The sequence below is a fragment of the Branchiostoma floridae genome, chromosome 4 (genome assembly GCF_000003815.2).
Source record: "Branchiostoma floridae strain S238N-H82 chromosome 4, Bfl_VNyyK, whole genome shotgun sequence".
In the NCBI taxonomy this organism is placed as follows: Eukaryota; Metazoa; Chordata; class Leptocardii; order Amphioxiformes; family Branchiostomatidae; genus Branchiostoma; species Branchiostoma floridae.
This window is the reverse complement of record NC_049982.1, coordinates 30,877,632-30,889,288: the sequence shown is the minus strand read 5'-3', so window position 1 is coordinate 30,889,288 and position 11,657 is coordinate 30,877,632. Positions and strand designations below refer to the sequence as shown.

General features: G+C 40.8%; 1 protein-coding gene across 1 annotated transcript in view; it reads right to left on the bottom strand.

The window, feature by feature from the left end:
- The window catches only part of LOC118413768 (sodium- and chloride-dependent GABA transporter ine-like), a 13,735-nt gene extending 6,181 nt beyond the window's left edge, over nucleotides 1-7,554 (bottom strand). Inside the window, exons 1-8 of the mRNA XM_035817300.1 lie at nucleotides 7,228-7,554; nucleotides 5,859-5,993; nucleotides 5,044-5,141; nucleotides 4,407-4,522; nucleotides 3,469-3,601; nucleotides 2,567-2,701; nucleotides 1,910-2,013; nucleotides 1,124-1,295 (exon numbers count right to left, since the gene is read on the bottom strand). Of these exons, the coding sequence (XP_035673193.1) occupies nucleotides 1,124-1,295; nucleotides 1,910-2,013; nucleotides 2,567-2,701; nucleotides 3,469-3,601; nucleotides 4,407-4,522; nucleotides 5,044-5,141; nucleotides 5,859-5,993; nucleotides 7,228-7,456 (1,122 nt within the window). The 5' untranslated portion in view covers nucleotides 7,457-7,554. The remainder of the gene's footprint in view (nucleotides 1-1,123; nucleotides 1,296-1,909; nucleotides 2,014-2,566; nucleotides 2,702-3,468; nucleotides 3,602-4,406; nucleotides 4,523-5,043; nucleotides 5,142-5,858; nucleotides 5,994-7,227) is intronic.
- Nucleotides 7,555-11,657: the final 4,103 nt, after the last annotated feature.

Genomic DNA, 11,657 nt, shown 5'->3' with positions numbered 1-11,657 from the left:
CTTTATAAATTGTTTCTATGTGTTCGTGTGCGGGCGAGCCTGTGTTAGTTTGTCTGTGTTTCCAGATACTTATGGTCAGCATAACTTTTGGAAACACACAATACTATCGATGGAAATATTGCAGTATTCTCTTATAGCCAGCGACGTCGATCAATCAAAAGGACCAATTTTAAGTTGGTTGTGACGTGTTATTCACCAGTCAATAATTAACCAAATAGATTAATTAATGACCACTTGATAATACCGTTATACAGAGGAGTAGACTATTTTGCCAACATTTAAAGCGCATTTCTCAGTTGAATGAATACGTGGTTTTATTCGGTGGTTATAGCAAAGGACCAGGCGTTATCACACCATATACACCTTGGGGTGGGACATTAACCCTCAATTATCAATGTTGTTTCAACTGCATAGGGCAAAGGGTGAGGGAAGCAGATGGCTATTGCCCTATACACTATATATAGCATGCGTCGATGAAGAATAGACATCCAGGTAATATGATATTCCAAACACAGTTACTCAAGCAACTGGACATGATTTTGGAAACGGTCAGACATTTTATATGAAATACAGTGGATGCTATCTGAAACGTCTGGCCGTAACCAAACCGTCAAGATGCTCTTTTTTTTATTCTTCTGTCGACTCGACAGATGAGCAGGCAGACAGGCATTTGCCTGTCTGTCTGACCTACACATGACTTTTTTTATGGTGAAGGAGGGGTGTGCAATTCCTTCTCCACCCTCTCGTCTATTGGAGCAGTAAGTCTCACAGGTGCAACTGTATGCAACGTCTGAGGCGGCTCCAGCAGATGCAGCTTTGTTGTTCGGAGTATCCGTCTCTTGGGAGGACTTCTGACCAAGGATGTAAGGGGTTCCTCCTACCCCCGACTCGTGTGTCATGGCGGGTGCGTCATGCCCGAACATGCCCCTAAGGCCACAAAGGCCTGCCACTGCGACTAGCCGCAGCTAGATACTCATTTACACCTGAGTTAAGTGAGGAAAGTCGTGTAAAATGCCTTTCCCAAGGGGAAAAGATCGGTGACACGGCAGTGGGATTCGAACCCGCCACCTCTCGGTCTCGAGCCGAATATGCTGCCACTGCGCCATGCGGTCCCACCAGTCACTGCTTTAATTTTTGGCATATATAGTATGATTTTAAGAGTGTATTTACCTTGAGTTGCTACCTCCTCAACAGTAGTGTTCTGTAAGAACGCCATGTATCCCATGATGGAGAAAATGGCGAATCCCGCCAAAAGGCTCGTCGCCGAATTGATGCACGCAATTAACAATGTGTCCCTGTGTTCAAGGTCAAAACAAAAAGCCATCATAAGAACATAAAAATGTGAGCTTTAAGCTGGTTTCAAAGCCTTGTGAAGGTCATGTTGTAGAGGCATGTATCATCTCGAAGCAGATGTATGGCTGGAAAACTAAAATATTTTTCTTGCTTTGCTTTTCTATCATTGGTTTTGCTTTACTCTCAACATCATGTTGCTATTGGTCTGATACGAGTCATGAAAAAAATGATATGATTTTTTTGTCCATCTGCTCTACTCTGCCTCTATTTGTACCATTTAAATCTGCACTTATTTTTATTATTCCTGAAGGGGAAAATATTTCCTGAAATTAAAACATATTTTGATTTTGCTGTGTTCTTCATCTTCTGCCATGAAACAATCAGAGCTTAGAGCGAACGGTGACATCAGCATATAACTAGGTTTTCCAGCATTCATGAGAAAACATTAGCTGTTGCAACAAATATAAAGCGGTCTTTTTTAGGGGGCGTTCTAGTTCTGTGTGTGAGAGGCTTGACAAAGCGCAATTTACTGGCTGGAAAGCACCCTGAATTTTCCCGAATATGTTGCCCTACTTGTTAGTTACAAACGAGAGGAGACTGTATATTAATTTCTTACTTGAAGACGTTGTTGTCGAATTTGTTGTAGCTTGACAAGGTGATACAACCTCCGAAGGCGATGCCGATGGAACCAAAGTTCTGAGCCGCAGCGTTGATCCACACCTATATACAGTTCAAAAGGACATAGTATTACACATTTCAGAAGTGCGTGTTAAATAGCATAAGAAATAGCTTTGTTACCTACGCCGTGTGTGTGTGTGTGTGTGTGTGTGTATGTGAGTGTGTGTGTGTGTGTGTGTGTGTGTGTGTGAGTGTGTGTGTGTGTGTGTGTGTGTGTGTGTGTGTGTGTGTGTGTGTGCGTGTGTGTGTGTCTGTGAACGTGCGTACATGCTTTGTTACTATGCCAGGACTGTAACAGTGATATTTTGAACGTCTCTTTGTGTGTGTGCGTGTGTGTGTGTGTGTGTGTGTGTGTGTGTGCGCGTGTGTGTGTGTGTGTGTGTATGTGTATGTGTATGTGTGTGTGTGTGTGTATGTGTATGTGTGTTTGCGTGCGTGCACGCGTGCGTATGTGTATCTTGTTTGAAGCAAAAGTCAGTAGAGTTGATATCCCTGAATACCCTGTTTTATATACAATGTACGTATATAGGTCACCCCACGAATAAAGGTGAACTAACGTTTATCAGAAACACAATATTTCTTTAGCCTTACTGACCTCAGCTGTACCCAGGAGGTGCCATTTGGGCTCGATGAAGAAAAGGATTCCGTCAACTGCTCCATCTAGCGTGACACCCCGGATCAGCAGGGCGATCAGCACGATGTATGGGAACGTCGCAGTGAAATATACCACCTGGAATATATGATAATTGTGGTGAAACAACTGATCACTACCTTCTGCACTGCATACCTTATAGGATTCGAAGCTGTACATACTGTTATCATTTCTATCTTTTAAGGGTAGGTATTGGTACAGAAAATTCAAGTACAGGTACGGTCGTGGATCAAATTATCTGTGAAAACTAAATATGAATGTGCGATAAAACAATGGTCCATTTCGCTAGAAGGGATTCTGTTTGCTGGAGTATCCGACGTCCATTGGCATTTTAAAATTCCATCTACATCATGTTAACAACACTATGAAACATATGCATGACATCTACCGCATCAATTGTCGGGCGTTTTCAAAGAAACAGGTTTTCAACCACACTATAGATAATACAAAACAGCGGCAAAATGAGCAAATATATGCCGTATATCGCAATAATACCTAAAAGCGTATACAAATGTGATAAAATACCAAGGTAAAAGAAAAAGATGTGAAAGATAAAGAAATGAAAAATCTATTGAAATGTAAACGTGCTCTTTACAATGTGTGTTTTGTTATCTATTCAATTGCCCTGACCTCACCTAACCTCACCTAGCCCCATCCTCATCAAGAGGGTCGGGAACCATGGTTACCTCTAGCACAAGACTCTGCCATCCCTCCCTGACAACTAAAATCTAAAAATGAACTTTTTATTTTATTTTTTTTGCGCGCTTGCATCAGATTTGGGGTTCCCAGAAGATGTTCTCATATTCAAATAAACATGGTCTTAGGTTAACTATTCATAATCATACCTTTCCCGTTGACTTGACACCCTTGAAGATACACAGGTATACGATGATCCATGCCAGCAGTAGGGTGAGGGACAGGTCCCACTGGGGGGCTCCAAAATCATCTATCCCACTACTGATCTCCAGGACATTGCGGCTGTAAACAGATATAGGTACATCCATTACACTACTCTCTTATCACCTCCATAGAAATAGAGGTACTGTTTTAGTAGGCCTGTTGGCCTTTTTTTGTTTGTGTCTGTGTTTCTGCATTTTTGTACTCAGCAATAAGTCAGGTGAGCACCTTTGACCCATTGCTGACGTCACACTTCCAGTCTTGATGTGTGACATGGACTTTGGGTCATTTCAACTTTATATGGATCAGATTACTGATCTAAAGCTTGTTGGTAAGCGCTTTAATTTGTTTACGGATATAGAGTTTGGGATTGTTACATAGTAACATGGGTGGCTAGATTATGTGGCCAGAGGAGCGAAACAAAGCAAAATCTCTGAACACCAGGCTTGAATTGTGATTGGATATTTGATTTACGTTGGAAAAAGCAAAGGTCAAGGTAGATTTTGTCCCCCGTGTGACCTTGGTACTGCAGCAGAAATTCCGGATTTTGTATCATTTTCCCTACCCATGCTATGACCTTGTTTGATATGAACTCACCGGGTCAACCAACAACCTAATGCAACTGCCATTCAGTGCAACACACGATGCGACTAGTTACATCTTTGATATGAAAACTTTTTAAATCGAAATCTTACTGAACAAAGACGGGGGGTGACACAGGTTATCTGGCACCACGAAATAAGTATGTACATAAATAAATGAATCTTACTACCGATTGAAGATATTCAACGAGCACTTCGTACTTTATATGGAATATAAGGTTCCATCATGCAAAGATTCGCAATCAAAAACAACTTTTGAAAATGAAAAAGGAAGAAAATTTTACTAGAAGAACTCGTTGCTGGGTGAGGTGCTGCCGTTGTGGAGAAGGGACCGGTTCAAACCAGTTGTGCAGTTTTCAGTGTTCCAGGAGTTATCACATCGAGCCCAGGGCAACGGGTCCTGTAATAAAATAAGAACCACGAATTGTGAGTCAACCTTAAGATTTTCCTATTGCCTTACATCAGATGCTCATGTAGATACGACGCTTGTTCACCTTTATCCGTAAGGTAACCTATATCCGTTGCATTTGGAAACAGCATTTAGGGATATCAAGTCGAGGGACGGTGTTTTCAAAATTTTGCAATTTGAAAGCATCAGCTGTTGATAGCTTACCAGGACAAAGTATGTACTTGTTTCTTATGACTCAGGTACTGACCCTTGCAGTGTGCTAGAAAGCCAGAGTCTAACATCTGTTTAAGAAATCCTCTACCGCGACAGCTGTTCTCACAAAACCCCATATCTGCATCACACAACATCTGCTTGGCAATATCCAATTACCGCAACGCCAAACACGCCAAAATAACGCAGACCTGGCCCAATATATCGAGAGACGTAGGGGTGGTATCTGAAGTTATTACATTGATTATACATCACCCAATTACAATACTCCGACGGAGGTTACCCTGCTTCATTTTGCCCACCTGGAATGAGTTGAAGAGGTAGTAAAGAGCCCACGTGATGATGACGTTATAGTAGGTGGAGAAGAGAAATGTGATCATCACTGTGGCCAATCCAGCTCCTGCAAAAAAGTCAAAGGTTACCAACCGCCAGAGTTTGAAACACGGTAACTGTCTTCGCTGAATAGTTTTATCAGGTTGGTTTGTCATCGAATTAAGAGACTCTTTATACACATTGCTTTATTTCCACTTAAGTTACTACTGTTGAATAAACACAGCTTTTTATCGTTTCTAAAGCTTTATTAGCGCTTTCACCAGAAGGTCTCCAGTGTGAGCTTTCAAGTGTCTCTGTGTGTGTGTGTGTGTGTGTTGTGCGTGCGCGTGTGTGTGTGTGTGTGAATATATATATATATATATATATATATTGAATATATATATATATATATATATATATATATATATATATATATATATATATATATATATATATATATATATATGCGTGCATGTATGTGCGCGTATGCGTTTGTGAATTTGTGTACGTGTATGTATGTTTGTGTGTGCATGTGAATGTGTGTGAGTGTGTGAATATATGTATGTGCGTGCATTTGTGTGATTTTATGTTTGCGTATATAGGTGTGTGTGCGTGTGTGTATGTGCGTGTGCGTGTGTGTGTGTGTGTGTGTGTGAGTTTATATGAACACGATAACGCAAGTTGTCCAGATGTTTTGTATGATTATAAATAGGTCTGGCAAAGACCTCTATAAATGATTAGATGTTGGACCTCTATAGCTACCTAACAGCAAAAAGCCCTGTAAAAACGGTTCAAAGTATCATACCTTTCAGAAGAGGGCAGATCTTGCCCAGCGCCCCTACTGGCCCCTGCTGTGTGTACTGTCCTACCGCCAGCTCCATGTACAGCAGGGGGATACCACACACAAACAACATGATGAAGTAAGGGATGAGAAAGGCACCTAAAAAGACAAACACAAAACATAGATTATATTATTGAACTAGTTAAAACTGTAATTTCGAACACTAAAATGGGACTCACACAAATTGTCGACTGAACAGCACCAGTAGTCCTTGTCAAGAAATTAACAATCCATCCATTACTGTTGTGACGTCACGTTATGCAGATAGAACACGTGACTTAGTAAGCACGTGGATCATAGGTTGTAGGAAGTCTATGGCGCCCACCGTCTCTGTTTATGGTTGGTTGTAAAGCTCTGATGTAGATCACTGCTTCTTTGATCCCTCTAGCGAGAAAAACGATGGCTCTATGTCCGAGATTTTAATTCTGTCACGATTGGTAGAAGACTATCTCTTCAGTGAGCTAAAACTGGATCGAAATCACCTTCCTTCTTCTGTGTCGTTAGAATTCATAGTTGTAGAGTTTGACCTTAGTGTAGGCTTATTGTAAGGGTACCAACAATATAAAAATGTAGCAAGTGTCTGATCTACACATCTATGTAATATTTACCTTCACCAAGAAGGTTAATGTTTTCGGCAGTGGAATTTCATACTTGGATTTTGGAAGTTAAATACAGGTTAAAATAATTGAACACAGATTATGCAAATGAGGACCTCCGTGGTGTAGCCGATCAACTGATATAACTTATGCTAATGAGGACCTTATTTGTACACAGGTACTTTTAAGTAATTAGAATTACAAACACGCACGATTTATGAGTGATAAATGTTGACATCATTTGGCGAAGGCATGGGGTCGTGGAACTCTACTTTTACATATTACTCTCTAGATCTACATACATTGCTCCCTTGAAGGCAATGGCTAACGAAAAAGTCCAACGTTTTTAATGGTTCGTGGGTTCTGTAAATAGATCAAAACATGGTCTAATAGTTGTTGAACCAGTTTTACATGGTTCCCGTCGGAATAAAAAAAAACAGTAGTTGTCTCGAAGATCTAGCCCTGTAAATAAACTGTTTTGTGATTAGATCTCTTATTGATAATGTTGTTAATGTCAGTAAAAATAGAAAAACAGGTGAAGAGATGGAAATTAATTCCAAGATAACAAAGAATTTCTGACTTTTTAATTTGTCTCGCAAATATGATTTATTCTCCGGTTTAGGCTTTAATGTACGATTTTATGCCCCGGGGGCCTAATAGCTGTTACCAAGGACATTATATGACGTCCTTGCTGTTACAAAATATTGGCGGATTGTACACAAAAAAGAACAACTTACCGCCGCCGCTTTTGTAACAGAGGTAGGGAAACCTCCAGACGTTTCCCAGTCCGACTGCATAGCCGACCATGGCCAGGAGAAACTCTGCTTTCCGGGCCCACTGGTCTCTCGGTTCGCCCGGCTCCAGGTCGTGTACGGGCCCGCGGTGTTCATCGGACTCGTCTCGGTCTAACATCGGGTCTCCAACCCTGGCGTCCCGGCCGGGCTGCGTCCACACTGAGCTGAGCATCGTTGGAACACAGGACTTGATTCTCTAGCAAAGATTTGCTGCACAGTTTGTGTACAGGTGCCGTGTATACGTATTTTACAGCACATTCGAATTCGTTTGTTTGAGGACACCAAATTTGGTATGACACTGCAGGGTGCCTGTCATTGGGGCGGATGAGACCATTTCGTAAACATCATACAAATTTATATAAGCATTTACAATTTGGTGTATAACGATCTTAGCTGATCTATTACAAGGATACATCGTAATGCATACCTTAAACAATGATTGGAATTTTAACAATATAGCGTCTACTTTTCTAAAAAGTTATACAATGTTGTACAACGTCCTTGCTTTGGATTGTTTCTCTTGGTAGGCGAACAACAACAAAGGGCACGCCCCCTTTAGACTTCGGTCCTAATTGCACCGATGCCCGTAGGGGTTGTAGCTCCGGCCCGATTCTGAGGATTAAATCTTGTTACGGTGGACTATCGAGTATTTTCGTGTCCTCACATGCATCTAGGTATCCCCGGGTCCCGTGTTAATTTTAATATATTTAAGTCCCCAAAATACCCCGTGACCCGCAAGGTTTCCCAAGGGCCACACCCAAAGGTACCCCCCCCCCCCCCCCCCAAGAAAAAAGCCTGTAATAAACTGCCCGACAAAGCCCCTTTTCCCAATCGGGACCGTACCTAAATAAGTACAGCACCGGAAGCTGTTTCAATGCTGGCCGGATTGTTTTTTTCTCTCTTTTTTCACTAATGGTCACCACGTAGCAAAAAATACCGAAGATTACTTCAAGATGTGACCTGAAGGACACTTCAAGGTTACGGGTTTTATTGTAACTGTCAGAAACATCATGATTGAGGCCATCTCAATTGCTCACTAATAGTGAAGACTAACTGACCCAATAGGAGAAGCAGGGGTTCCGAAGGCTGCTCTCATCCCATATAGACAATCATGGAATTATCCCCTCAAACCGGGAAGGACTTCATAGATGCGGTGGATTCTTTAACGTGCTCAATGCGTAGCTCTCCTCAAACATGGGACTTTTATTTGACATCCATTCCAAGGGACGTCCCTGACCGAAAGAAATATGTTAATTCATTTCCGCCAAAGTGAAGTGAAGTAAGTCGTATGAAGTGTCTTTCCCAAGGGCATGACATTATGGCATGTCAGGGGATACAAACCTACGACAAAAGAGTAACCATTAGGCCACAAGGCGAATGTTCTAAATGCGGTTGATTTGTCCTGTGTTCAGCAGATATGGCAGGTGTAGATGTCTGCGGGTAGTCTTCTGCACCAAGGACAGGTGTGGCTGTAGTTAAATATATGCGGCCTTCAACACCAAAGACAAGTAAGTCTGTATTTTGATAGTGTTCAGCACCAAGGACAGATATTTCTAACAATTTTAAAATACACATCTGCTATAATGACTTTACCTTCATGAATAAAAAGAATCACCTAGTCAGTGTTTTTAGAATGGCGGCTATTCAATGTTAAATTAAAACCTTATTCTCATGGATCAAAAGCGCCATCTAGCAATGCGTACTGGAACTGCTGTGATCGGCGTCAAGCATCACCCTTGTCTATTTCGAAAATTTAGCCATCTTTTTTTTTTTTACCGAGCTTGTTTTTTTCGCCCTGTCTCATTATTTTTATAGTCTAAAGAGAATGCTATCGATAAAAGTATACCCACCGAGAAACTATGATAATTATATTCAGCCACAAATGAGGGCAGATGTCAACACACTTCACACTCGTTCTCATTGAAATGTATCGGCTTATTTTCAGGTAAAACTATTTGATTGTTTAGGAAAATTCCTCTTTTCACCATAGCCAAAAATGGGAACTTATTATTTTCTTACCCATTGGTAATGTATTGCAGGGCAGATAAAAAAAAACGTTACGGTAACGTTGTTACAACAGTCAACTTTACCCTTTTTCTTCGAAATGATTAAAATCCTTGGCTACACCATTTAGATATAAAGTGGGCGTCCCTAGGGACATTTAAAAAGTGGTCAGCATTTTTGCACCAGGTCAGATAGAAAGCTTAGAAATCATCGAACAATGGTAATGTTTGTTACAGTCATTTCTGCACAACATTTTGTTAAGCAAGGTGGGATACAAATGGCAGTCAATGACCCTTTCTTGTAGTACCGATTAGACGATATATTAATATATGCAAAATCTGCGAAAAAACTGTACAAAATTCGGTAAAAGAATCAACTGTTTAGGTCACGTCACAGAGAAAACATAACGAAAGCAAGGCATGACAACACAAGACAAGAAAGATCTAGACATACAACATTAAATGAACGAAGGCCATCTTGGATTCGGCACAACGTACCTGACACCTATTTATTTTAGCCTCAACCGCAGATTTTTTAACCTCTATTTTTGGTGAAGCCGTATTGTTTTCTATTTTTTATCAGTTGTAATTGTACCAGGTTGCTTACAGACTTTTAGAGACCGTATTTAATTAAAACTGATGAGTAATCGGGTAAACAGCACGTATATTTTCAAACCACAAAAGGCCCAGCAAAACTCCTGCTATACAGGCCCTTCGGGGCGTATCCTTGCATAGACAGTTGCTAGGTTACAATGTCAATGTCATGGCGTCAGGTATGGAGAAAGCTACGCACGTCACGGTTAAAAACAAAAGGAAGGGAGGATTACATTACACATTGCCTCTCGGGCAGGTGCGCAGCAGATTTCTGGACGACTGCTGGGTTAAACGTCGTCTGACAAACGTTTCTGAGTGGATTTTTACAGGTGAGTTAAGCAAAAATCACACCTCTTGTCTTGTGAAGCACCTTCGTGTAATGCTTGATCTATTCTGACAGGAATAGTTCGAATGTATAGAGTGGCTGGGTATGCTAGTCTGTAAACACACAAGGAATTGAGCTTCGGTAAAAAAAAAGATGGCGTTCAAGCCACTGCATAACTCATAAGTAGTAGAACATACATTTTCATAATTCCACCAGGTGTCATTATACCACCATCTCAAAAACACTAGTATAGAGGTCTTCCCAAGATTGTCTTGAACATCGAATGTTAAATATCTTAAATGTAATACAATTCAGATATTTAGGTGTTGAAGACAATCTTGAGAAGAACGTTTTTTGAGGTGGAGGTATAATGACACCTGGTGGAATTATGAGAAAAACTATGTTAACTACATTAGGGGGACGCTGACATACGTTGTCATGTACATATAGAGCTATCATATGACCTACAAAATATGAAATACAAAACAAACAAAAAAGCTGAACAAGAGTTCGTAGATCTCAAACCTCCGTGAAATATTCAGTGTTTGTATAGAGGTCGGTTGGGTTTTTGTGACGGTGGGCTTTTGGCGGGGACATTCTTTGGATGCCGTCATCATATGTTACCCCGGTATGCGAGGAGGTACGATTCACCCGTTCCTGGTCCGGCCTGCAGCATTTGAGCTTTGCAAGCCGTCCTAAGGTTTTTCAAACAAGTTTACTTAAAATCAACAGGACTAGGAGGCCAAAAAGTTCTTAGAAAAGATCAGGATCACAACACCTAACCATGTTACAAATATCATCGCAACCCATCCACAGCTGCAGGTTTTTAAGTTATTTGCCTGAACATCAAACACCGACAAAACAAACAACATTGCAGATCCACGCAGCTAGAAGGCCAAAATTAAAACCAAATAAGAGTCCACTTTACAACTACCAACCACATAAAAATCAACGCCACATCAATTCCAGGTGCAAAGATATAGCACAAAACGTGCTGCTGCAGTACCAAGATCAACCAACAGGGGCCCAAAATTGACCTTCACCATCACCAGACACCCAACTAACGAAAACCATTACAAACCTTCCAAATGTACTTGGATATGCGGGTCCATTTGGGGGTACAGCAATGTACATGTAGATGTAGATGATATTCCGTCTTTACATCTAAGGGAAGTGTGAAAGTGGAGAATATGTTCACACCTGCCTTTGACATGACCTAGCTAAACTTTCACCTGGCATTTTTTTTTAATTAAAGACGACCATGTATGTATGTGTGACTGCACATACTAACAGTTAATCTCTAGTTTGTCAGTTGAATTTTTTTACAACGTTTGTGGTGTCTATTTTGAATCATCTTGTGTTTGTTACCGATGTTGTTTTTTTTAGCCCTATCTCATAATCTTTTTCAGTCTGTATCGAGGTCATCCATAAAACTTGCTTGCTGTTTTTCT